General features: G+C 39.1%; 3 protein-coding genes across 8 annotated transcripts; 2 read left to right on the forward strand and 1 right to left on the reverse strand.

The window, feature by feature from the left end:
- The first annotated feature begins 657 nt into the window (after nt 1-657).
- LOC103707573 (uncharacterized) lies at nt 658-2745 on the forward strand. The gene is made up of 3 exons (XM_026804840.4): nt 658-813; nt 1707-1788; nt 1911-2745. Exons 1-3 carry the CDS (start codon nt 802-804, stop codon nt 2519-2521), a joined length of 705 nt encoding a protein of 234 aa, XP_026660641.3. The 5' UTR covers nt 658-801; the 3' UTR covers nt 2522-2745.
- Nucleotides 2746-7138: 4393 nt separating this feature from the next.
- Nucleotides 7139-14096, forward strand: LOC120111107 (pentatricopeptide repeat-containing protein At4g16390, chloroplastic-like). 3 transcript variants are annotated; one of them, XM_088700934.2, is made up of 2 exons: nt 7139-9778; nt 11667-14096. In XM_088700934.2, the coding sequence occupies exon 1, from the start codon at nt 7592-7594 to the stop codon at nt 9746-9748; it is 2157 nt and encodes a 718-aa protein (XP_088557060.2). In that variant the 5' UTR covers nt 7139-7591; the 3' UTR covers nt 9749-9778; nt 11667-14096. The 3 variants fall into 3 exon arrangements, with proteins under 3 accessions (XP_088557060.2, XP_038983513.3, XP_038983512.3); XM_039127585.3 differs by having other exon boundaries at nt 13570-14096; XM_039127584.3 differs by having other exon boundaries at nt 13586-14096.
- A 255-nt stretch (nt 14097-14351) lies between these two features.
- LOC103707570 (microtubule-associated protein 70-4-like) lies at nt 14352-21673 on the reverse strand. 4 transcript variants are annotated; one of them, XM_088700936.2, is made up of 11 exons: nt 21444-21673; nt 21053-21346; nt 18740-18825; nt 18584-18649; nt 18321-18491; nt 18063-18233; nt 17818-17973; nt 17580-17726; nt 17207-17278; nt 16427-17113; nt 14352-16331 (listed from the first exon to the last, which is right to left on the reverse strand). In XM_088700936.2, exons 2-11 carry the CDS (start codon nt 21147-21149, stop codon nt 16116-16118), a joined length of 1869 nt encoding a protein of 622 aa, XP_088557062.2. In that variant the 5' UTR covers nt 21150-21346; nt 21444-21673; the 3' UTR covers nt 14352-16115. The 4 variants fall into 4 exon arrangements, with proteins under 4 accessions (XP_088557062.2, XP_038983562.3, XP_038983561.3 ...); XM_039127634.3 differs by having other exon boundaries at nt 14352-14732; nt 16192-16331; nt 21053-21672; XM_039127633.3 differs by having other exon boundaries at nt 14352-15563; nt 16192-16331; nt 21053-21672.
- Between the last annotated feature and the right edge of the window lie 5 nt (nt 21674-21678).

A 21678-nucleotide genomic window follows, 5' to 3' on the forward strand; every position in this document is an offset into this window, starting at 1 on the left:
ACTTAAAAGCAAATTCTTTTTACTAGCACCCATTGTTTCTATTGTTTTGAGGTTCACACAAACCCCCAAACAATTTAGTGGGAATGGTTTGACACCCAATTTTAGGCTAGTTGGGTACTAAATCTCTGACATCATGACCGGCCACCTAAATCTCTGACATCTATCGATATCTCCATCAATATCTATGGACACCGACAAATTTCCTGTCATGGATTTTGACGACGAGCAGCATACACTCCTATCTCGATATGGTGGAAGTATCCTAAGATTAGGAGATATATACAAGCTTGGAACTTCATGTTAATTGTCTTCCTGACCTCCGTAGTAGACCATTCATCATTATTAATACACTAAGATTTCCCTTTACTAGCTAGATTCATGGCAATTCCTTCTGTTCCTTCTCCTTTAATTTCCTCCAGAGATCATATATTTTAAATAGATGCTGTGAATGAGGTGAGCTAACTCCAACCCCTTCTTTGTCCGACTCTCTTTCCAAGGTCAATAATGTTGGGCTCTCGTGCGTAAGCGTGAAGGCTGCACAAGTGAACGCGAAGGTAGCCAACTCATGGACGTGTCCATTTCAAGTGCGGTGGCGCATGCAAACAAGCTAGAAGTCTAATGCTTTAGACGATATCTCTCAACGTTCTTGGACACGTGACCCCATGTGATTGGGTGGTAGGTGCCTGGACACGTTTTAATACAAGTTCCCCTCTCCCACCGCTCCCCCTCCCTTCTCTCTCTCTCTCTCTCTCGCTCGCTCGCTTCCCCTATCCAGAGTTGGGATCTGGCTTCACTCTAGCAATGGCAGGAAAGGTTAGGCATTCTCCTCTCTCCAAAAGCCATTTGATTGTATTTTCTGCAAGTAATTTTCAAAGGCTTGTGATGGTTTGTCCTCACTAAATTAACCTTATAATTCTCATACTATCATTGTATCAAAGTTTACTTATGTCAATGATACTTTGAAACTTTGCTACTCATTATTATTTGTCATATGGTAGAAACTTAGAACTTGATTGTTTCACCACTATCATTGGAATCACATGTCACAACTTGGATCTTGTCTTTCCTTCTCACTTAGATCTTAAATTGCTGTACAAAGTTATCATTCTTTTGTCTTCTCTTCTCCGTTGAAATTAGACCAATCTGCTGTTTTTTTCTTCACTGTCCAATTTCTCTAGTACCCATATATATATATATATATATATATATATATATATATATATATATATATATATTGATTTTATCTGCAAGTCGGCCTTCTTTCTTCCACCCCAAGAAGAACTTCTGAATTCTATTTCTTGTTTACAAGTTTCCACCATTCTGTTTCTTCTCTCTAATAAGCGGCTTCTTATTTCCTTTGTGAACCACGTACTCTCTCTATCTCTGAGAGTCAATCTCTCTCTAATAGGATTGGAGATGATTTTGTTTCATTATCTCTGCGGTATGAAAGTTGATGGGGTTCTTGCGCATGCACTTTCTCCCAAAAATATAGTATAAAAAATGCTATGTGCTAGAAATTTAAACCCGTACATGCGTCTACTTCGTTTTTTCTTTTTCTTTTTTCTTTTCCCTTCTTTTTAATCCCCATATCAAGACCATGTTATCATTTCTAATTTTTAACTATTTTCATATATTTTACGGCTGGGTCTTCTAAAAATTGTTTTCACTTTCACTAAACTGCGACTACTTTATAAATCTTATCGCAGATCTCCACGTTGGTGTTGAAAGTTGACCTAGAATGCCACCGTTGTTATAAAAAGATCAGGAAAACGATTTGCCAGCTCCAAGGTAACCAACCACTCCTCTCCTTCCTCCCCCCAAAAAAGCTTCTCAGCTCCATTCTATTTCCATATTACAACTAACAATTCTACTAATCACCTTCTTTCTCTCCATAATTTCGAACAATTAAGATCGAGAGAACATAAAAACTATCTCCTACGATGAGAAGAACAACACTGTCACGATCTCTGGCCCATTTGATCCCCAAAAGCTTTCCAAGAAGCTCCGCTGCAAGGCCTGCAAGGTGATCAAAGACATCCAAATCATAGAGATCAAGGAGAAGCCAAAAGACCCTCCCAAGGACTCTAAGCCAGCTGAACCGGCCCCAGCTGAGAAGGAGAAACCCAAGCCACCTAAATCCGAACCAGAACCAAAACCAAAGCCAAAAGCTGACGCACCACCATCTGAACCGGCACCGAAGCCCAAAGCCGACCCACCAGCCGCAAAACCGGACCCTCCAAAGACCGAGCCTGCACAGCCAAAGGGTGAACCAAAGCCGCCGAAGCCTGAACCGGTGACGGTCGGTCCGGTCCCGGGTCAGCCACCGGTCTGGCCGGCTTGTTGCGGTGCGCCATACTACGAGGGGTATTATGGGGGGTGCCGGTGCTGGTCATGTGGAAGGGTGTATGGATGGGTTGCCAATGGTCCACCCATGGCCCATGGTGGGCCATCCTATGAAGGGAATAAGCCATGCTATTTCTTTTGCGAGGAGGATCCATCAACGTCATGTACCATCATGTGATCATGTTCCCATTTCTCTTTTTTGCTTAAAATATTTATTACATAATCTTATTATTTCATGTCTTGTTGGGTGAATATTAAATAAGGTGGGGGATGTCAGATCTATGAGGGAGTAAAGAGGTGATATATATATATATATATATATAAAGGCTATTGTGAAGTTGTCTGTTTTGGATAATCATCTTGCATGAACAAATAAACTAATGCTTTAATCGTTTTAGATTATTTGGACGTCTCGTTGATTTTGTGTTGATGAATGATGAATTTGGAAGCTTATCAGAAAGTTGGTAGGGTTTGCCGGGTGGTGCAGGAAACTGCATATAGCAGTGAAGATGGTCTTCTCAACATAGGTTGGTAGGAGATGGGACATGAACCCTTTCTTGGTTGTTTTCATTATGGTTGGGATTGGTACTCGTTGCTGTCAGGAGTCCAATTTCTCCACCCATGTTTTATGTTGCATTCGGCATTGCTATTTATGTTTTCTTTATTGGTAATAAGGAATGTTGAACCGATCCGTATCAGTTGGTTCAGCCCGTACCGAACCAATATTGGCTCTGGCCGGTCCTATTCGATGTTAAAAACTAGTATCGACCCATACCGATCGGTACCCGCCTGTACCAGTTCCAATTTTTTTGGAGGCTTTTGAATGCATGAATCAAGCCGAACCAGTGGTACCGATTCAGTACTAGTCCGAACTGGTACCGACGCCCACCGATACATCGGTATGGTCGGTACGGCAGATCTTAATTGGTAGTAGCCTATGATCAGTTCGTAAAATTCATGACCATCCATGGTGGACCCATCACTTGATTCCAAATGTTGTTTTTGATGCCATCTAAGTTTGTTTACTCATGGTCATCATGCAAAGCATGCATGGATGGCCATTCATTATTCGAGAATTGGTCTTCTTCAATCTGTTTCAAACTCGGACTTGGACAGCATTGTGACTCAAAACTAATTAAAGGAATAGTAAATAAGCGTCTCTCTCAAAGTGAGAGAGGCTTGCCTTCATTTGGTTAATCCCTATTTTTCTATTGCTACTTTATTTCTTCTTCCGAGCAAGCGTGACGTTGATTGACATAGTCATGGCCGGCAACTCATGATTCAGATGGCACATCTTAAAGCAATTTCTTTAATTAATGTGCACTTCAATCCACCCTTCTCTGCTATCATATTTCTTATGATCTCAATGAACAATGCATTAGTTTTTTTTTGGATTTAAAACAATGCCTAAGAGTTGTTTCTTCAATAGACGGGAAAATGTCAACTTGTTAGGTATGTTGTCAAGTTACTAATTGCCTGAAAAATTCAAACCCTGGAATTTCATCCACGGCTGCCGTTCTCTTTCATACTATTATCATGGCTTGCAATCGAAAAGACCTTCAGGATTGTGTCTTTTCTTCTTGGCCATATTGCTCCCAACTACATTTAAGTTCAATTTGATTGGAGGTGGGACAGCTGGAGTTGACAGCGTTTTTATTCACCAGCACATATTGACAATGCCCGTGCCGTTGCCGCTTGCCAGTAGGTACTTGACAAAGCAAGTTGAAACAAGATTTCCAGCCTTGCTCACTTAAAAATCTAGTCAGCATCTAGTATTATGACCATAAGCCCTCTTAACATTTTTGATAACTAAGGATGTTGTCGTTTAGTCGGTTTGCGTGGATGGACGGGTATTCTTTTTTGATGAAATAGACAAATGGGAGTCACATTAAATGGGAGAGCAAGGGCAGCAGGTTCGGTGGGCATCTCTCGGTGTGAAGCCACAGCTACAGTATTTTTCACCTAGAAGCTTTTATTTTCGAATTTTCTTAAGATCAACTTTGATAACTGCGTGCTGGATGGCGGTAGGAGAGGAGGTGCTGGCTTTATCATCAGGGATCCGGATTCTAGGATGATTGCAGCTGGAGGCTATTAGATCTTCGATAACTCGATTCCGAATTGAGTTGAGAGCGGCCTGGGTTGGCTTTGGTTATGCCTGATAAGCACTGCAAGCTATAGCTGTCCTGCTTGAGGGCGATTCGGCGATGGTTACTGAGTGGATCCAATGGAGCTCGGGTGGTGTGGGTGACTACCACCTGCTGCTTAGAAGCATCCGGGCCATAATTTGTGATGGGATGGTCTTTCAGACGAAGCATGTATACAAATATGCCAACGAGGCTGCGGATTGGGTAGTATCGTATGTAGCCAATCACTCTGAAAATACTCTGTAGGTGGGGGAGAGAAAGTTGCCCAGTGTGCTCTGGAAGTTATTATTTTTCAATTTTTTTATTGTGTCCATACCCATATTGTATGATACATCCGTTTTAGTAAAACCAAAAAAATAAAAAAAGAGCCATAGCCTCCAAATGTTTCTGTATCCTGCGCTAGTTGAGCGGATTATCTACACCAATTACTAGCTCTAAATCTTATTATTGGAAGCGTTCAAATCTGTATGTGAATATTTGGCTGTACTTTAGTAGTATGTATGATGTGATTTTAAACTTGGTTGTTCTATTTCAATCCAGAGTTGAGCTCCTTGTTTTTACCAAAAAAAAAAAAAAAAAAACAGGAGAGCAAGGGAATAAATGAAGCACCTTTTGATTCATAGAGTTTACTTGTTTAATACTTATAACGAGTCTGACTGTGAGAGTCCAAAGATGAGTGTGAGGCCATGAACAGCAAGATTTGTATGGGGCTATTCAAAGGTGTAAGGCCCGGTCCATTGATCAGCCCATAAGCTAGCATGAATTTTAGCATGAGACAAACAAAAAAAAACCTGTATGTCATGTGGCTCGCAAGTGAGAAGAAAGAAGCGGATTCCTAGAAGGAGTCCGTCTTCTTCCCTGACTCCGTCAGACGCTGGAAAGCTTAGAGCTCGTCGGAGCCCTAGACTTAGCCTATAAAAGGACCCCTCTTCGCTCTAATCACCTCGCCCAAACTCTGATCAACTGTCGGCAAAGTACCTCGAGTTTTCCTTTGGTTTATGTTGATCATTCTCAATGAGTCACCATCGATTCATTATCAGAAACAAGATAATCCACCCTAATCCCTCTTCCATACCCATCTTTGAGTCACTCGGTTGTCATCGACGGCTTCATCGACCCGATTGCTACCGAAGAGTCACCACTAGATTTGGATGCCCTATTTCCTCTCCCCTATTTTTTTTCTTTTCTTCTTCCGTCGGGCTAGTCGCCATTGCCGAACATGGCCATATTTTGGTTGCCGAGGGCCATTGCTGCTGCCGCTGCCGCCAAGGGTATGATCGGCCTTAGAGCCCTCTTCATTCCTCTCTTTTGAGAAGAGAACCGTAAGTTTCTCTCTCTCTCTCTTGCCTTCTCTCTCCTCTCTTGCTCTCTCTTTGGGGATCTTTCTCTCTCCCTACTTTCTCTATTCTCTCTCTAGATGCCTGGATGGACCCGAGGAAAAGACCCAACACCTTGTAGATCAATTGACCCTTGGAGGGATCCTAGGCCAACATTGTGCAACTAGAAGCTTTGAGTTGGTATTGCATATCCAAGGATCCCATGTCAGCATTATGTGGCCCTAGAAGGAGAGTTCCAAACCAACCTTGCTATGATCATCTGACATAATTCATGGATAGTTAAAATTATTCTGATAACGAGATTTGGCTCCATATGTGAACAATAGTCGGGGCAAGAAGGTGTTAAGCAAAACACTTTGCCCACCTTTTTGCCTCTGAGTTCGATATTGTATTTGAGTCTGAGACTAGTAGAGGTAAGAATTCCTCAACACAATCATCTACATAATTATTGAAGTTCTGTATATAAATGTATTTTGTATGATTGTGGATATTATATATATATATATAATTATGTGTGTTATGTGCTGATTAATTTGATGTTGCATGGATTATGATGTTACTAAGTCTAGACTTGTATAAAGCTTATTAATTTGTGCTTAAGCATAGTAATCATGTAGAGTGTAAATGATTCAAAGAAAATTATGATTGTATGATGAAGCATCGGTGGCATCTGGACTGATCAATCATGCAAAAAATGTGGTGTATGTATTGTCGCAACCTTGGACTAAAATGTAATATTGTGTTTAGCCTACCACAGGCTGAAGCATGGCTGCAACTAATCCAATGTCGGAAAATCAATTCTAGATAACAAACTATACTTACTCATAGTTATGACATAATAAAAATGAATTTTTCATAATTATAAGAGGGGGAAAAAAGAGGGGGTCATATGGACTAGCTGGCCATATGTGAAACATGGCATGTTAGCCGTGGGTTAAGATATAATATTATGGTTGTCAGCCATGCGCAAAAGCAAGGCATATATTTGGCCTGCCACGGGCTGGAGCATGCTATGACTAGTCCAATGCCGAAATCAAATCAAGATGATAAATTATATTTAGTTATATGTTTTGGCCTGCCATGGGTTGAAGTGTGAGCAAAACTAGTCCAATACTAGCATGATAACATTATCGAGTCGGACGTACGCTAACTAGTTAATGAAACGTAATTTCACTGAATTACTGTTGAATAAAATTACTGATTTGGTGATATATGATGTGTTTAAGAGAACTGTGGTGATATATAACATGCATTTCGATATATATGCTAACTTGCTTATATGTGTGCAGGTCTAGGCCAGAAAGATGAGATGCCTATCAGTGTATATTTTCCAACTAACATGCTTGTGCATCACATCCAGAGATTTCTTTCTTCTTTGCAAGACTCATATTCAGATCATCTCATTATTTTTGGTGAGAACTTCCATCTCTTCAAGTATTTAAACTTATTTTTGATAACTTGGTCGAAATCTTGGATGAAGCAAGATTTGTTATTGTAGTGAACTTATTACATGTTTTGCTGCAAACTATCTTCATGGTATAGTATTTGGAAATGTTACTTATTTGTCTTCCATATTTCTGCCTCACCAAGCCCAACCAGCCCAGCTCACTCACTGGCCCAAACCAGCTCTCTTATTAAAATAAAAGCCCTTGAAGCACCACCACCCTTGGATGCTAAGTGCTAACTGATAAGAGATCTTTTATGGCTCCCCAAGAGTTCTAAGCCCTCTCCCCAACATTCTAACCAAAGGAAGAGAGAGAAGGAAAGATGGCATTCCACCTCTCTTCCTCTAAATCTCAATCCCACCACCTCCACTCCTTCCCCCACAACCCCTCACATCCCCTCTTCTCCTCCTCTGCCCAAATCCTCCATTTGTCCTCCCCTTTCCTCTCTTCTTGGAAGCACAAAAACCCTATCAAAACCCCTCTCCCCTCCCTCTCCTCCCCTCCACCCAAACCCCTCCTTCCGCTTCATACCCCTACTAAAGTCTCCCTCCAAGACCCCTCTTCCCAGACCTCTATGGACTCCGATCCCCAATCCCTGGACAGCCAGAAGCCCAAAACCCCCTCCAAAAACTCCATCTGGGTCAACCCCAACAGCCCCCGCGCCGCCCGCCTCCGCCACCACTCCTCCGACTCCCGCTACGCCCGCCTCTCCGTCCTCGCCGCCTCCCTCGACTCCTCCGACCCCACCGACGCCGCCGTCACCGCCGCCATCTCCGCCCTCGCCGACCGCCCCACCGAGCAGGACGCCGTCACCGTCCTCAACTGCATGGAGAACTCTGCCAACGCCGTCCTCGCGCTCAGGTGGTTCCAGAACAGCATCAAGATCGACAAAGAGGTGATTTTGTACAATGTGACGCTCAAGGTACTGAGGAAGTCTAAAAACTGGGATGGGGTGGAGGCCCTCTGGAAGGAGATGCTGGAGAGGGGAGTTAAGCCGGATAACGTGACGTTTTCGACCATTATTAGCTGCGCCAGGTTCTGTAATTTGCCGGAGAAAGCTGTGGAGTGGTTCGAGAAGATGCCCGAGTTCGAATGCAGCCCGGATTATGTTACGTACTCCGCGATGATCGATGCTTATGGCCGGTCGGGCAATATCGAGAAGGCTCTTGGCCTGTATGATCGTGCCCGCCAGGAAAGGTGGCGTCTTGATCCCGTTACGTTCGCGACGGTGATCAGAGTTTACAGTCATTCGGGGAATTTTGATGGTGCACTTAATGTGTATGAGGAAATGAAGGCGCTTGGTGTGAAGCCAAATGTGGTCATATATAACACCTTGTTCGATGCCATGGGCAGGGCCGGGAGGCCGTGGCAAGTGAAGACTATCTTTAAAGAGATGGATAAGAAGGGGTTGGTGCCCAACAGGGCGACGTATGCTGCTCTCCTAAGATCATATTGCAAGGCTCGTTATGCTGAGGATGCGCTTAGTGTTTATAGGCAGATGAAGGAGAAAGGGATGGAGATGAATGTGATCTTGTATAACATGCTCTTATCGATGTGTGCTGATATTGGTTGTGTTGATGAAGCTGCTGAGATTTTTGCGGAGATGAAGGGGTTGCCTGATGACTGTAAGCCTGATAGCTGGAGCTATTCGGCTCTGATTACTGCATACTCTTGCAGTGGACAAGTTTTGGAGGCAGAAGGCTTGTTAAATGAGATGTTAGAAGCTGGATATCAGCCAAATATCTTTGTGCTTACATCAATCATCCAGTGTTATGGGAAAGCTAGGCAGACTGATGATGTTGTGAGAAGTTTTGACAAGCTATTAGAGTTGGGGATAACACCAGATGACCGGTTTTGTGGCTGTCTTTTGAATGTGCTGACTCAGACACCGACAGAAGAATTAGGGAAGGTGATTAACTGTATTGAGAGAGCTAATGTCCAGTTGGGTTCTTTAGTGAAGCTACTAGTGGATGAAGGATCTGCCAATGAGGCAGTCAAACAAGAAGCTGAAGAGCTCTTCGAGAACATCAGTAATGAAGTGAAGAAGGCTTACTGTAATTGCTTGATAGATCTCTGTGTAAACCTCAGTCAATCAGAAAAAGCTTGTGTGCTCCTGGATATGGCACTTCGGCTTGAGATATATACAGATCTACAGTCAAAATCTCCTACACAGTGGTCTTTACATGTGAAGAGTCTTTCTCTTGGAGCAGCATTGACTGCTTTGCATGTCTGGATGAATGATTTGTCCAAGGCCTTAGAGAATGGAGAGGAGTTGCCTCCACTCCTGGGTATTCATACAGGGCATGGGAAGCATAAATATTCAGAAAAAGGGTTGGCATCTGTGTTTGAGTCACACTTGAGAGAATTGAATGCACCATTTCATGAGGCACCAGATAAGGTTGGATGGTTTCTGACCACAAAAGTTGCTGCTAAATCATGGTTGGAGTCGAGGAATTTGTCAGAGTCGGTTGCTGCTTAGTTTGCATCATTAGATACAAGAATCTTGTCTGTAAGCAACATTTTTCTCTATTGCAATTGAAATATCATTTTGATTTTCTGGCATATATTCAGAATATCATTTTAGTGCTTTAAATGTTTGCTTTAGCACATGTTGCTTGCTTACAATCAGAGGTGCATATCGCTTGATTCTTGTTCTTTTCTTCTGTTCATCCCTTATCTGTTCCTTTGTTTTCTGTGTCTCAGCATTTCCATAACATTTCATTTTTGTAATCATGAACTCTGGTTATTAATATTTTCAATATATATGGTGTGATGTGACAATGAAAAAGTTGACCCCCTCCACCCACTGTGCCCCTCTGGAAGAATATGTTTCAGATCGTCTGACTATATGCAGAGTTTTCTTTGTAATAAATTTGCCATTCTATTGCAGTAAGCTCAATCTTTGCAGCTCCATCTAGAAACTAGTAAATTTTGTTTTCAATTTTCATGGATTTGTCATTGATTATTCATTAACTGTTTCTATTCCTCCTTGTTGTAGAAGTTGAAAGTCAGGAAGCACACATTGTAACATGCATGAAGTTGGGGACGGATGTGTTTATCTTCATTTGATTAAGAAAATTCATAATACTTACATTACATCCTTGGAAATAAAAAATAATAAATTGAGTTACCCCACACGTCATAAATTTTCTTGCAATTACCAGGTTGACAGATAAATACCACTGTTACTAGTAAGAAACATTGCCAGTGATCACATTACTGCAAATGCTTCAATAAAAAATGTGTGCGTGTATATGCTTGTTTTGTCCTGTCAAACAAAGTAATAAACAAAAAAAAATAATAAAGGACATTTTCATTATAAATCAATTAGTATTGAAGTAACCATATCAATATGTTTTTGACCTGTTGTCTGACAGCTGGAGCCTGGAGTCATTGAATGTGCTTATCAAATCAAATAAACGCACTTATCTGTAGGATTTTTTCTTTGTTTGCCAAAATTTCATTTTGGCCGGTATGACTTGTCTTATAGGTAACAACTGATAAGTTGGCTGGTATTAATTGACACTCTCCAAGCAACAAGTAAAAAACATTCTTGTCTCTTATTCATGCATCACATATGCATTTATATAGCTTGATATTATACACTTGATTATACATAGAACAATTACACAAGTAACATTAACAGATTCCAAGGATTAAGCCTCTTAAACTACTATTTTTAGATAATGTGTTGAGTAAAGTTTTTATGGGGGTGAATGCTAACCTAGAATCATGATGGAACACCTTGGAAAATGGAAGCAGGAAAAAATGTATTTCGTGTATGGATTTTAATTTAGTAGTTTTATTGAGACTATGGTCAAATTTAGTAGCAAGAAGATGAATAGAATAACATTAGTGGTCCAACTTTATAAGGCTAATGGATGAGGTTGATCATAGCAATGTTATTGCATGATGCCTTTTGCAGAAACATTTTGCCTGAATCTCCTTCACGTACTAATTATGCCCGATCAAAAAAATTCAAAATATAAGAGGGATGATTTTGTACAGCTAAACTGAGTTGTACAAATAATGAGCTCGTTATAGATGCAAAATTCAGATGGAGATTGAAATAAGACATTCTAGGGTGACATCAGAAACCAGAGTGGTGTGTGCTATTTGTGACCGTAGATGTCTAGTGCTGCAAAGGCATAATTAGCCTTATTCTAGAGGAACTTGATGCTGTTTAGAGGCTGAAAAAGTGATGAGAAATTTTAATGAAACTTATGAGAAACAATTTGGAGATGCATTTAGTATGACATCATTTTATTTTAGATAGGAGCAGATCATAGTATGTGTATCATGAAGCCTGCAAAATACTGTTTCTAGGTTTTAAGCTACGGTTAGCACTTTACCATGTGTATCAAGTTTCCTCAGTCCTGTTAACCCTTTCTTCGTAGGGCCAGTTTTTGCCGTGGCTGAAAGCAATGTTGCATGGAGATAAACATGAGAACCAGATCCGAACAAGTGTCCAAGCGTCTGACTTGGCAAGAGGAGAAAAGAAAAGGGACATATTGGAATACATAGAAAAAGATTATTTTAAATTAAAATATATATATCTTTTAATCATACAAAAGTATTAAAAGTTGATATATCTCAAGTTTTTCTAATATACATGTTTCTCATCTAAACTTTGTAATTAGTATAAGGATTTTTGAGAAATAGTATTTTACAAAGTTATTTTGAAATATATATTTTTGACCAATTTCTAGAAAGAATGAAAGTGTAATTAATTTTTTTTTATAAGTATCCAAATGTCTAATGTGTATGTGATTTAAATATGTATTCGACATAGATTCTAGGACATGGACATGAGTGACTAGGTAACACAAGTTGAAAGCTATCATAATCATCTTACTACAGCTTTGCTATGCAAACTTTTCGTTAAAACTTTATTAACAACTGATATTTAGGCATATTATTATCAGAAAAAAGTTCTATAGATTTATTGTCACCATTTTCCATGTAGATTTAGTTTTAGTCTCTTTGTATGAGCTATGGTTTTGTTCACCTTCATCTGAAACTCTTATACTGTGCTTGACTGAATCATCAACAAGTCACAATTCAAATTCATCAAAATAAATAGTTTATTTAGCAAAAAGCTGTCTAGAAGAAAGAAGTAGAGTACATTATATTGCAGAACATCTTGGAAAAAAATTTGAATGATTTTTGAAATTTTCATGATAGTTGTGAATTCCTTGCACTAGTTGTTAATGTCTCATTAAGATACATTTGTAAAAAAATCTTCTAGTGAGATAAACTGACAAGAACTTTATAATGGATTAGGGAATTCTCTCTGAGTCATTTTACAGTTGTTCCAGGTACATGTATATGTTCAATGTAGTTTCAGAACTTCTTACAATGTTTGGCTTGGCATATCATCGATGTAGTCGTTGTCTGCTCCCTCCCTCCTCCCCCTGCCTCTCTCTCTCTCTCTCTCTCTCTCTCTCTCTCTCTCTCTCTCTCTCTCTCTCTCTCTGTGTCTGTGTGCGTGTGTGCTGTGCGCGAATGTGCATGTGTGCATGTCTTTTTTTCTTTCCTTTCCTTTTCTTTCCCCTTTTTGGTTCCAGGGGACAGGGAGTGGGTGTGAGTGAGGTGGATGGGTAGCGGGGTTACCATAATTTGGACCGTCACAAATACTGGAAAGGTCGAGTTTAATCACCTGCTGTGTATTGTGCTGTGGTATCTGATTGGACAGGGTCAGGACTGCCTTGTGTAACACATGGGCATGGGTAAGGTGGAATTGGGGCTCTCCAGTTCAACCGTGAACTAGAAAGGGGCTCTCCAATTCATGCAGCACCAATTCCATTATGCCATATAGCAAGGCAGCTGTGTAGGGAAAATTTTCTATAGATTGGGATACCTTGGCATTTCTCTAAACAAAGTGAGGATATGAAACTTGATTTTGATGAGTAAGTAGAATTATGCTATGTTATTAATGTAATCTTATTTGTAAATAATGTATCTATCGGCTCCAAGCTTTGTGCTGGATCAACAAGGCTGAAATATTATGTACTGTAAGAGGAATGCAGGGAATTACAATAATGAATCCCAAAAATAAACTAGAAAATGTAGCTTCTACATGGAATTTGTCCTCCTATTCCTTGTGTTCTGAGTGCTTTAGAACCATAGGATTCAACTTTCTTGGTCAAAAGGTATCTGATTGTAAAGACAAAGTATCCACATATGGTTGCATTGTTTGGTACAGTCTCTTAGAACTAAAGCATTCTGTATCTTTTGAATTTTCATCATATTGGAATTCTTTTTTCTCAGCGCATTTACGCGATGTTCATTTCAATCTAGTGAAAGCCATTTGCAGGATTGTCTCATTCGACTCAGAAGTCTACAATGACTTGGTTTTAGAAGATGTTCCAGCACGGTCGAGGTTTTTGGAGGACACATTATCATTAGGCAGAGATTGTCTTTTGGTGCTCTCTTTGAGCTTCCCTTGGTCCACGAGCTTGCTGCTTCAGTTCCCCTTGGTCATGTGTAGTTGTGCACAAGAGGCTTTCCATAGCTTATCTAGGCTAATTTATCCATCATAAAATGCTACACGCATCCGGGCATGGTCAAAAGCCAGTGATGCATCTGAATGTGAAATTAAATCCAGACATCTTTAGCCAGGTGGATTGCAAGTATAGAAATGTTTGGCACTTGGAGGTCGGGGAGTAGCAGTATGATCCGAAGTTGGCTTTTTAGTGTATCTTAATACCAAACGTGTGCGTTGTTTTATCTCTAATAAACAATAGAAGGGCGTATGATTGTACACTTTCATTCTCAAATTCCATGATTAGTGAACTTGCTGAATGTAGCAACACCTTTTTCCATTATGATCTTATTGCAGTGGTAGTACGTACCTAAGAGTCGGCCAAACATGTGCCATTTCTAATTATCTGATATCCAGCAGCTCTATTAGCTCGATTTATCCAGAGAATGCAATAGAGAAGAGCAGTATGACTGTTAGTTTTTTTTTTTCTTTTTTCTTTTTTCTTTTGACAGAATAGTATGACTGCTAGATGAGTTCCAAGACAACTGCTTTTTAAAGTACTAGGGGGGGCCAGGAGAACACTCACAAACACATGATATGGACAAGAATCAGGAATCTTTAATGATTTAATCATGACAATAACACTTTCACAATATCTCTCATGCTCACATTTTACAAAGTTGAGGGCTCTATATACATGCCCAAGATCCTGTAGAAGACTGGCTCTGTCTTTTTTTTTCACATAGTAGTATAATAATCAGAAGCCTACCTGTGGAACCATTCATACCATACATGCATGATAAAGAAGTTGTATCCTCCTTCCATTTTTCGCAGCACCTGTTGTTGGATTCTCTATATGCCAAAAACTGCGAGACGACCTCTATCCCAGTGCACATGCTTTTTTTCTGGGAAAACCATATACCTTTACATCTTCATATATCATATACTTTATGCTTGTCTGAAACATCAAGCCATGCACCTGCAAGTTGGATAAATTCAGACTATGAAATGCAAATAGCTCCGGATGCCGATAAGAGAAATCTATCAAATGTAAGCATTCGTTGGTAGAGGTTATAGAGGCTGACAAGAATTAGTACTAAAAACCCCAGGAAGCTGTGCTGAAGCACCAATACGCAGTACTGAGAAGTGAGAGCAAGGAGCATCTGACCTCCAATGGTGCATCTAATTGGTTTCAGCACCCTTCTTTAACTTTTTGCTATGAAGAGACACAGTTTTGATCGGCCTTCTGTAAGTACACTCTTCAAAATGCATTGAACAAAGAAATTTGATACTAAACTTTATTCTCTCTTTTTTTTGTTCTTGGTTTGCTTCTAGCATTCCCCCAAGCAAGATATGTCTCAGTTTGAACAAGATCAAGAAAGGCATATTCAAACTGTTCGCTTCTAACCAGAATACAGAAGAACTACTCGGTTAGTGAAGACAAAGGATATTCTTTCTCAAACAAGAAAAATAGTGCTTTGCAGGCGCGACATAAAAGTCCTAACCATTTCACCAAGCAATCAGCAGCATTTGCAGCTTGCAGTGCTTTTGGACACCAACTCAAAAGGTTATTTATAGAAAACTGAATTTACTTTCATTGCATAATGTGAATATAATTTACGATATGCATGTTTAAGGTTTTACATAATTGCACCCTACCTCCCTCTATAAACACAAATTTCTTTAACTAGGAACAATCATGTTCTCCCAAGCTGTACATAAGCACCTCACTGGATGCAAATGATGAGACGAGGATTGAAGCAAATTTTAAGCTCTTGAGCTTTTCGAGGCTTCCTGATGATTCACAGCTCTGTAAAACCAAATGGCCATATCATAATTAAAGGAAGCAAAGAGACATCTAAATGTAAAGTTCGGTTGCTTAGTAGTATTATGAAGTCATAAGAATTCAATAAAAGTAAACAGTTCAGGAAACTGGAATAATGAAGGGCAGAGTTTCTGCAACTTTGTGTGGTTTTCAAAAGACTAATTTAAAACTGTGAATATAAAGGAACACCAACTTATCCCTATGCAGAAACGAAGAGGAGTTGCCTTAATTTCTGATCTTAGAAGCAAACATAGTAGATTCAATTACACTAAAATTACAAAAAAAGGATTAAGAACTGCAAAAAAAAAAAAAAAAAAAAAAAAAAAAAAAAAAAACAGAGCTTGAAGATAGGAGAGGTTGACTACTCCTAATTCCAGATTGATATTTCTGCCATTTTATGAAAACAGAATGTGAACTTACTGTTTAGAGGGACCCTACATATATTTCCTCTATGAAACACTTAAGACAGTCTCTCTCTCTATCTCTCTTTTGAGGGGAACTTAAGACACTCTTTCTCCAGTACAGGTAACATTTTAGTCAAAAGGAGAAGCAAATCATGATAAAATTTAGTTTAACACACTCCAAGAGGCAAAATGGCGAAACAAGTATATACCTTCTTGAGATGATTGGGGTTTTGCTTCTTGGTTTAGTATCCTCTGACTTCACCAACACTTCCTTTTCTCTAGACGCCGCTACTCTCCTCATCTTCTTTTCTCTAGACGCCGCTACTGCATCAACTTTTTTCTGGAGCAACTGCATAGGAATACAGGCATATGTCACAAAAAACATAAAGGAAGAATTAAAGAAACTGAGGAATGCTTTTAATTATCTAAAAGTTCGTTGTTCACATTGATTTCATCATCCTTAGCACTCAACATATGATCCTTCTCCTCATGTGATTTTCTTAAGTTGATGACTTCCTTTTGCAGTCTGTCATACAGAAAACCTGATACCATATCTTCATAGGCATCTTCTGAACCACGCTTATTTTTTGACTTGATGTCACCAACTCCTTTGACTGTAACTTCTTGTGGAACCACTTTTTTTCTTTGCACAGTAACATCACAGTCATCTTCTGAACCACCCTTGTTTTGCAACTCAATGTCACCACAACCTTTGGCTTTAACTTCTTGTGAAGGCTCCGTATTTCCTTCAATAGAATCACTTATATTACCATTAGCGTTAGCAATTCTTTCTGCATTATCCTTCCCATCATCATCAAAAACTTTGCTTTTTGGAGCCCAGAAATTCTTTCTAACCAGATTTTCTCCAATAGCAAACTTGTTTTTCAAGCTATTTGTTGGCTTGATATTTCTGTTGGTGATAACACCTTCTGATGCGGAATTAGGCTGTTGTAAAACTGAGAGTCTAGAGGCAGAAACAGAAGCCCTTGAATGAAATGTTGGTCTCTTTTCTGGTTCCTCATTTGAAGAGCACCCAAATTTTTTCTTGGAGTTCTCAACTTGCTTTGGTGATAAGCTTGGTGCTTGCTTTAGACCTTCTTCCAATGTCTTCAGCCTCAAATTTAGTTTATCCTGTACGTTAAATTCACATGAAAAGCCAAGGAATAAATGTAAAATATAGTACAAAAAGACTTACCCAAAAAAGTGAGCTGTAAGATTTCATACCTTAAGCTGGGCTTCTGCCTTGGCAGTCCTTTCTGCTACAGCTACCTTATCCCGCAACCGTTGCATCTCTCCCTACAAATGCATCACCATTTAAGTCAAGACATTAAATGTAACTAATGTTATCCATCAGTTTATCAAGACAGACAGAATTTAAAATGATAATGCATGTATGATCTATGGCTATGCTATTTGCTATCTTTTCAGACCATGTTTAAATAGCATCAGTAATTTCTTATGCTTTTGGAAAATAGAAAGGCTTCCTCTTTCCCTTCAAATAACATCAAGAGCATTGGAATTTCATGAAAATGAGGTAAAATACAAACAGTCAGGAAAACCATTGAAAATTCTTGCATTTTGTTCAAATCAAAAGTACCTGCAAAAATCTTCGCTCTTCCAGCCATTGCTTGACAGGCATGACTTTGCCATTGCCATCCTTCCACTCATTTGCGACCACAGTTGCCACCCGATTTGCTGAAACTTTAGCTCTTGCTAGCTCTCTCTCAAGAGTTTTTTTCTCTTCCTAGAAAATAGATGATGATAAATTAATGCCCCAAATTAACCTCTGGAGAAAGAATCATAGAGGAACAGATGATGACAAACTAAAACCTTACATATAATTCAGCAACCTGCCGCTGATAGTCACGCACAGCATTAGCAGCTGCACCGCCTGCAAGAATATATTCTTCAAGTTCATGAATAGTTTGAGTAAGCTTTTCCACTTCTACAATCTTCTGACGATTTGTTTTCTCCAAAAGCTTATTTTCTTCCTGCACCATGATAAAGGAATCCAGAAAGGTTAGTGATCTAACTTCCCACAGCTTGTGCACAAACAAAAAGGATACATCTATGGTTATGCCTGGCATATCTCTATTTGCCTCCTCAATTCAATGTTCTTGTTTTGCACAGTCTCTACTATCAGTGCCCGTTCAAGAGCAATACACAATATATTTTTTGCTTCAATCAAAGCCGCCTCTTTAGACTTTATGAGCCGTTCCAGAGCCTTTTTATCCTCTTGAAGTTTCGTAATCTGCAGTATAAGTCCACAAAATCAAAAAACACCAACACTACAGATGTTTTTTGTTATAATGGTATCAGAAGAACCTATGCCTCATACCTTATTCTTGTACTTTTTTATATCAGACTCAAGTGGGGCAATCACAGCCTCAACTGGAAGGTATTCCTCATCCTTTTGACATGCATGAACTCTTCTCAAAGCTGCCTCTGCAGCAAACAGTGCAGCCAAGGCTTCTTTTTTCTCATTGATTAGCCTCTTGATCTCAAGATTCTGTTTAGCAATATATCTAAGTTGTAAAAAGGCTATCCATCTAAAGTGAACTATATTCACAGATTCCAAATCTAAAGAAACAAACAGAACACCTTCTGTTCTAGTTGCTTCTCGGCAGCTCTGAGTTTGTCATCAACTTTCTTCAATTCATTATTAAGCTGGAAAGAATAGGACATAGAATGACTTTAAAATAAACACCCACGATATCCAAATAATTACATTTCAGAGGAATTCAGTACATTCATTACCTCCACTACAGCTTTATCTTTCATAAGTTCCGTCGCTTTCAAAGCCTTGATTTCATAGTTGGCAAGTCCCAACTCCCTCTCCTTGTCTGCAGATCAAAATAAGGACTTAAGCAAGCAAATGAATTGGAGGTGTGTATTGCTACATTTAACTAAGAACTCACTCCAATTAAATAGGCAAATTAGTAGTCTAACTCATAATTCATAATTCAAATAACTATTGGCTCTCTTGACGGGTAACCAACAACTCTTACTAATATTCATAGTAAGAAGGAGGTGTTCTTAAACTGCAAGACATAAACACAACCAATAAGCTTTATTGGGAAATCCGGATCTCTAATTGCCTCTTGCACTAATCTGAACATGAACTCACATCGGTCATGTTATCCCCTCAGTGATTAAAGCCAGTACCACATTATAAAAGGATGACTAGTGCCTCTGTCTCAATATTAACCTTGCTTTTAAATACCACTCATCCTACATCCACACATTTCATATTAAGATCATTTGACATATAAAGCAGCTCATAAATTAGAAATTTTACTAAATGATATTTAGCTTTCAAGTGGTTCTAAAAATTGTATCAGAATCAGGCCACATGGATATATGGGAGAAAAAAAGCAGGCAAGTCATGAGATTTGTGAATATTAGGTATCATTACTAATAAATTTATATTTAGGTCTTGGTATAAACACAGTATAGACACCTCTGACATTCAAAAGTTTCATATGCACAAATCGCATATCTAATTCACAACAAAAACTCGGACCGAAAAAAAAAAACCACTTTTTTTTACAAAAAAGGTGGAGACAAAGCGTATCCATTTCTTCATCTCAGATATTAAATGAAAATTCTGTAGAGTCAATAGGATATATTAGATGAAGAATCTCAAACTCATATGTGCTAATCTAGAACTAATCCAATATATCGTCTCTCTACTGATTAGGCTGCCCATCTCCAATGATATCCCATAAAATGGCAAAGGAGCAAAACCCTATGGTAAAATTATAGAAACAAAGAAGTCTGGCTAAAGAATTTTGCAGCTAAAAACAATAATAAGAGGGCCAAGAACGAATGCAGCACCAAACTGCAGAGAAAAATAAGAATAGGCAGTAGGAGTTAAAAAAAATTTTCCTCTCAAATTTCTTATGCCATAAATTTTTGTCCATGTTGTTTAAAATGGAAGAACAGTAACTTTGGCTTTCTGCTATGCATAATGCCCAAGTAATTGCACCAGTATTTCTGTCATACCTTCATGTTAATAACAAGGGTCAAGCTTTAGGTTATGACATATTACAATTTTCAGATTCTTTTCAGGCTTACTTGGAAGAAATGAACCAGAAGTAAGGGAGAAATAGTTATCTAATGTCAAGAAGAACATGATTAATATTAAAAGTGATAAAAAATAAGTATATACAGCAGGGTTTTTTTTCTATTTTTTTAAGTCTAGTTTGTTTTGTGATAAATTATGGCTTTCTAGTATACTACATATTGGTATACATCATTTTCATGGGTAAGTTATATATCAAAAAGAAAACTCAGTGACTTGGTTCTTAACTAACAATACAAATCAAGTCATGTTACACCATCAATGACCTGAGACCAATGTTCCAGAAAAGGGGTCGGTTTTATGCAGGCAAACATAAGCTTTATTTTACTTGTTAGTAGCATCAAGTAGCCATATGGTCTCCAACAGTAAAATTTGTTTCCTTATGACCTCAAACTGTTCTCAGAAGACCACAAGCAGCCATCAAGTATCAACTAATTCTGAATGAATTTTCCTTCAGTCATTATCTATACTGTAAAATAAACCACCTACATGACTCCACAGTAATCTCGATCCAGTCATCAAAAAAAAAAAAAGAAGAAGAAAGAAAGAAAGAAAGAAAAGCCACAAATTCCAGCAGAGTCAGAAGTACAAGTCAATCAGAAAAAAGGTGCTAAGCTCCCCTATTCTTTTGTACGAATTATTTCTACTCCTCCATGGAAATAGAACGTTAAACTAGAACAATGTTTAACCATAGAATCTCCGGGACATAAGAACTAAATAAAGAGCAAGCCAATCAGAAATTACAAACAGAATACTGTCGATTAGAAGAACAGACGAAATGAAATGGAAACCGAAGTTCACCTCCTCAAGGAAACCTTAAAAAGAAAAAAAAAAATCCTCCAAGGACAAATTTTTGATAAGAATTAACGATGTCCATTAAACTTCGTTATAAAAGGAACGACCTTTCCTTCATGCAAGACAATAAACACTTGAAGCAGAACACCCAGTACAAAACAAGAGCAAAGGAGTCTTGTACATAAACATACCTCTAAGCTGGTCCTCCAATCGATTGAGTTCGATCATAACAGGATCTGGAGGGCTTGGAAACATCTCCTTTTCACCAGCTTCGCCCAGGCTACCCATCTCCCTCGCAGTCCTCTATTCCAGACTCCCCTGTTTCCCCTGCTTCCCCTACTTCCCCTGTTCGAACTTCGTAAGAGAGAAGCCCAGCAGACAAAGGAGGCTGTTTGGGGTATTTATAGTATGGATTATGTGTAGAAGAAGCCATTTTATCAATGGAATTAGATTCCACAGACAGAGAGAGAAGGCGCGTTTCGTCGCTGAGAAGAAGGGAGAAGATTTTTAGAAAAAAAGAAAGAAAGAAAAACTCGACGTAGACTGAAGAGAAAGCCGGCTGTTTTATTGGTAAATAGGTACCAATTTGTTGGTGCAAGTGGTTAATAAGATTTCTGTCTGAAGTTTTAGATATGGGAATCAGGGCAATAAACCCCACAGGACCAGAGAAAAGATGGGCTAGGTCTATTTTCCAACGGTTTCATATATGATTTGGAGGATTGGTGATGATGGCTAGCTTTAACTCTCGTTCGAGGGAAGATTCTCCCAGGGGACCAAGGAACAAGAAGTCCCAAGCCAAATTTCTATTTACATCCTA

This window comes from Phoenix dactylifera, chromosome 7 (assembly GCF_051530095.1).
Source record: "Phoenix dactylifera cultivar Ajwa chromosome 7, Ajwa_hap1_PhDact_Kaust_v1.1, whole genome shotgun sequence".
In the NCBI taxonomy this organism is placed as follows: Eukaryota; Viridiplantae; Streptophyta; class Magnoliopsida; order Arecales; family Arecaceae; genus Phoenix; species Phoenix dactylifera.

What these genes read in the sequence shown, in the direction of transcription:
- LOC103707573 (XM_026804840.4), top strand. An exon ending in AACGATTTGCCAGCTCCAAG is followed by an intron (nt 1,789 to 1,910) that starts GTAACCAACCAC and finishes CGAACAATTAAG; the next exon opens with ATCGAGAGAACATAAAAACT.
- LOC120111107 (XM_088700934.2), top strand. Translation starts at nt 7,592, where the DNA reads ATGGCATTCCACCTCTCTTCCTCTAAATCTCAATCCCACCACCTCCAC.
- LOC103707570 (XM_088700936.2), bottom strand. Translation starts at nt 21,149, where the DNA reads ATGGGTAGCCTGGGCGAAGCTGGTGAAAAGGAGATGTTTCCAAGCCCT. An exon ending in AAGAGCGAAGATTTTTGCAG is followed by an intron (nt 17,279 to 17,579) that starts GTACTTTTGATT and finishes ATGCATTTGTAG; the next exon opens with GGAGAGATGCAACGGTTGCG. An exon ending in AGGCAGAAGCCCAGCTTAAG is followed by an intron (nt 17,114 to 17,206) that starts GTATGAAATCTT and finishes TTTAACGTACAG; the next exon opens with GATAAACTAAATTTGAGGCT.